At 31.5% G+C, this 4,544-nt stretch overlaps 1 protein-coding gene across 1 annotated transcript; it reads left to right on the top strand.

The window, feature by feature from the left end:
• The first annotated feature begins 1,231 nt into the window (after positions 1-1,231).
• LOC110106196 (transcription factor RAX2-like) lies at positions 1,232-2,296 on the top strand. The gene is made up of 3 exons (XM_020835982.2): positions 1,232-1,392; positions 1,522-1,651; positions 1,790-2,296. The coding sequence occupies exons 1-3, from the start codon at positions 1,257-1,259 to the stop codon at positions 2,205-2,207; spliced, it is 684 nt and encodes a 227-aa protein (XP_020691641.1). The 5' UTR covers positions 1,232-1,256; the 3' UTR covers positions 2,208-2,296.
• Positions 2,297-4,544: the final 2,248 nt, after the last annotated feature.

Here is a 4,544-nt window from a genome sequence, read left to right as displayed (position 1 = left end):
TAAAATTACAAAATTATTTATTGATTTTTTTGTTTTTATTATACTATAAATAAAAAAAATAAAACTAAAAGTCAAGGCTATGATTAATATTGAATGACTGTTTAAGTATTGCAGTTGATGTGATGGTCTCATAAGCAATAATAATTGGTGAGATTTAAAATTTTATAGCATTTTTCAACTAACCAATTATAAAAAATAACAAGTTCTTTTCTCGAAAAAACAATAATTAAAATGATATTATTTTTTTACTCATTATAATATTTGAAATTGTTATTTTTTGTGTGATTGTAATCACCACTAATAAATTCCTCCACCCAATCTAATTCATCAAAGCCTCTCCATTTTTCACCCTAAGACACATAAATCCATATGCTAGCATCCAATATATCTCTCTCATTCATTTAATATATTGCTTCATTCATTATGCAAAAATCATATAAAATCTCATGATAGATACTTCCACTCGATCTGAGTTAAATTAAGTGCTTATTTGAACGTGCGGTTTTCCCAAAGGCCAAAGCCTTACTAATGGTCTCTCTCTGATTATATTTCTTTGGTGCTGATGCTGCATAAAACTATAAAAGAATGTTTCTTGGCTGTTTATTTAAATCCAAAATTTCATCTTTATGAGCCGGCAAGGCTGCAAAAACTAAAAGGGATTTACATGTCATAATAGTCAAAATAATCACAATTGTATATTTAATATCTAAGATTTCATTTAGCAAAACTTTTTTTTATTATTTTTTAAAGTAGTTTTTTAGTACAAATTTTTAGTTTAAAAATTTTTTGTGCTAAAAAACTGCTTTAGAAAATAATAAGAACATTGTCCAAAATGAAGCCTAAGGCTTTTTGAGACGACTTTCTTACTGCTTCTTAAAATAACTTTTTCTGTTTTAAGAAACAGTAAGAAAACCGTCTCAAACGAGACCTAAATCTTTAAGTAAATAGAAGGATATTGGTGGGACTGAGGATGTGTGAATGAAGAAGAAGAGATGAGAAAATAGTAAGGATTATAAGGGAGAGAGTGATGAGGATATAATATTTTTATATTATTTAAACATTTGAGTGTTATTTAAGTAAATGTTTAATTTAAATGCTAAATATATAAATATGATAACTTTTAAATCCCCGAAAATAAACGGTCAAAAAACGCTGTTCTCTAGAAGTAGAAACCAGCCCCTTCCTCTTACCTTTTAAGCAAGACTTCGGCTATCTTCTTCACTAGTCTCTCTCTCTCTCTCTCTCTCTCTCTCTCCATGGGAAGAGCTCCTTGCTGCGACAAAGCAAACGTGAAGAGGGGGCCATGGTCTCCTGAGGAAGACGCAGCTCTCAGAAGCTACATCCAGAATCATGGCTCAGGTGGAAACTGGATTGCTCTTCCAAAGAAAGCTGGTACCTTTCTGTTCTTGTTCTTCACTCTTCATTAATTACCTTTAAAGTACAAAATTGCTCTTTTCCTGCATTTCTCCTATTTGATTAAATTCCTGAAAGACTTGCTTGATTTGCTTGGGTCTTATAAAGGCTTAAAGCGATGTGGAAAGAGCTGTCGGCTGAGATGGCTTAATTACCTTAGACCAGATATCAAACATGGATGCTTCACTAAGGAAGAAGACGATATGATTTTCACTCTCTACAGTAAGATAGGAAGCAGGTATTCTTACATTTGAAGTTTTGAACTAATAAGCTTTATCATGAACAGATGAACTCAACATTAACAAAAACAAAACTTGGTAGAAGAACCATGAACTGTTTTTGACCGTTGTAAATTATTTTTGAAATTTTAAATTAGGTGGTCTGTGATTGCTTCCAAGCTTCCTGGAAGAACAGATAATGATGTGAAAAATTACTGGAACACTAAGTTGAAGAAAAGAATGATGGAAGCTCAAGCAACACTTTCTGATAATCATTCTGCAGCTCCATCACAACCTGTTGTTCCAAGAGTTCATTCATCGGCTTTCATCAACTGTGTATCCATTCGGCCAACAGATCAGACCGAATCTCAGAGCTTCATTAATGGCAGCTTGGGTGAGTCTTTGGATCTCAGAGTTCCAAGACAGAATCCCAACTATTTAGAACTAGACTTTGGATCAATTGCTGATCTTTTCTACAGTTCTAGTTATGAGGAGACAATTGGTACTATGTGGGCTGATGCTTCAGAAGAAATCAAGCTAGGGGAGCCATCTCAGAGTGTCACATATTTGTATTAGATCTGAATGTGCTTTTACTTGTAGATCAGATTGACATCCTATTGAATTATACATTAATATTAGAAAACAAAGAAGGGATTCACTTCTAACATGTTGAATTCTAGTTGTTGTTGTTTCTTTTTTTTGAACTTCCAATAAAAGAAAGAGAGGGCTTAATCATGGATGAAGATTTGGAGCCAAAACTTCCCCCAATATTTCATTAGGCAAGCTACTGTATAGATGATTACTTAAATGGCCATGAGAAGATTTATTCCCTTCTCTTTTGCCATTATGTGAAGGCAATGCCAAGTCAAAACAAAAGATGAACAAAACAAAAGGTGGGGTACAATTTACATAAGTACATATAAAAAAAGGGAAATTTACCTCCATATCAATTTATAACATCATTTTTACATATCTAATACATAAAATTTTAATATTACATATATATCACCCATATTATTTTAATATCAAATATGCCACTCATATTTTCTTCCTACCACTCATATATTTCATTTATATCAGTCATATTTAATATAAAAATGAACTATGAGTGGGATATATATAATATTAAAGTTTTCAGTAATAAATATGTAAATAGAGTATTATATGGTTATATATATGTAAATCTCCCAAAAATTATTTACTTGATTTAAATTTCATTCAATACAACTTTTTATTTTAAAAAAAAATTGAATTATACATTTTGGTATTAAAAATCTGCTTTAGAAAGCAGTAAAAAACCTCATAAAATAAGAAAAAATATTTTGTGCAGAAGCTGAACCCCGTCTAGATACCTAAACCCGCGGTATCGTTGATGTGGCTCATTCTGATTGGTATCCGGATATAGAGCTATGCTCGACATCCACACAAAATAATCTCTCCCGAATGAAGCCTTAATATTCTTCAATACCTTATGTTTTCTGTGAGTTTTTCACTGTTGTCCTCTTGCTCAAATGCCACTAGCAAGCTGTGACAATAGCTTTATTTGTTATTTCTTTGAATACGATTGATATCAACGTTGAACAAGTCAGAGTAGCTTTGGATGCCTTGCTTGCTTAAATATTTTCGTTTTGACATAATTATTATTTTTATTCATTAAAATAAACAACAAAGGACTGTAACTAGAGACGTGTAAGAAGATCTACCTCTCTTGCTTGGAGTGTAAGAAGGACATAAAGGACAAATTTGGCAGGGCATGCTTATAAATAAAATTAAAGAACTATATCAATTATGAATGTCATTTGTATGTAATTACACTATGAACTTGGACTCTTGGTGCTGAAATGAATATAATATATAGGAAATGTGGTCATGAGAGGAGCATGAGCTGTCTGAGATTTCTTGTCCTGATTTCTACTGTATTTTTTAGTGTTTTTAAGGAAATTACACTCTTATGATATTGATATTTATCTTAGAAAATTTTACAAGTATTTAGGAAGATCATGAGCTTAGCCCCTAAGTTTGAAATTAAGAGATCAAAATGACAAAAATAGAACAACTTGACACAAATTTATTGTTTTTTTACTTGCACTTTGGCGTATGTTAAGAAAGGTAGATGTAGATCTAAAAAAATTTGGTTAGAAAATATTAGAAATGATATTTATTTAATAGATTTAAATGAGAATTTGACTCTTAACATGACACAATGGAGAAAAAGGATTCATGTAGTCGACTCTACATAGTGGCATAAAGGCGTGTTGTTGTTGCTGTTATTGCACTTTGCTAAGAGTTTCATGCGCATCACTTACTTTATGGCATACACCTTCTTCTTGCTTTTTTTGTTGTTGTTGGTGTGTCAAGGAAGAGGTGATTTCTTTAGAGGAGGTAGATTAAAATAATGATAAGATTTTATTCAAAGATTTCCTCCTCTTGCAAGTACTTCATTTTCCTAATTTTAAGGTTTCATGAGAGTGTTCACCAAGTTTAATTACCTTTTTGTGAGAGAGGCCACTTTTGATTAAGGCTAATGATACTAGGGCTTCGTTTGGGATGATTTTTTTACTGCTTCTTAATAAATACTAGCTTTTATTTTCTTTGGGTAGGTTAACATTCCATTTAATTATGAGTGATTAAGAAGTTTTCAATTATGTTTTTTAAGTATTAGATTTAGGCTTTATGGTCTGCAAGAGGTTTGATAAGCTCGCACATTTTATTACTTTCTATGGAATTTATTTAGTTGTCTATAAATCTTTTTATCATGTATCTTCTCCTTGGAGAAAGTATTCTTGACTTGTAGGAAGATGAATGATATAAAGATTATTGGTTAACTCATAGGTCTATTTTAATTTTCTAGTTCTATTTGCCTTGTACCATCTTTTGAAGTTGTAGGTAATAGGGGCGGTGTAGGATTTTGCT

This window comes from Dendrobium catenatum, unplaced genomic scaffold, assembly GCF_001605985.2.
Source record: "Dendrobium catenatum unplaced genomic scaffold, ASM160598v2 fragScaff_scaffold_266, whole genome shotgun sequence".
Taxonomy (NCBI): Eukaryota; Viridiplantae; Streptophyta; class Magnoliopsida; order Asparagales; family Orchidaceae; genus Dendrobium; species Dendrobium catenatum.
This window is presented reverse-complemented; position numbering and strand designations above follow the sequence as displayed.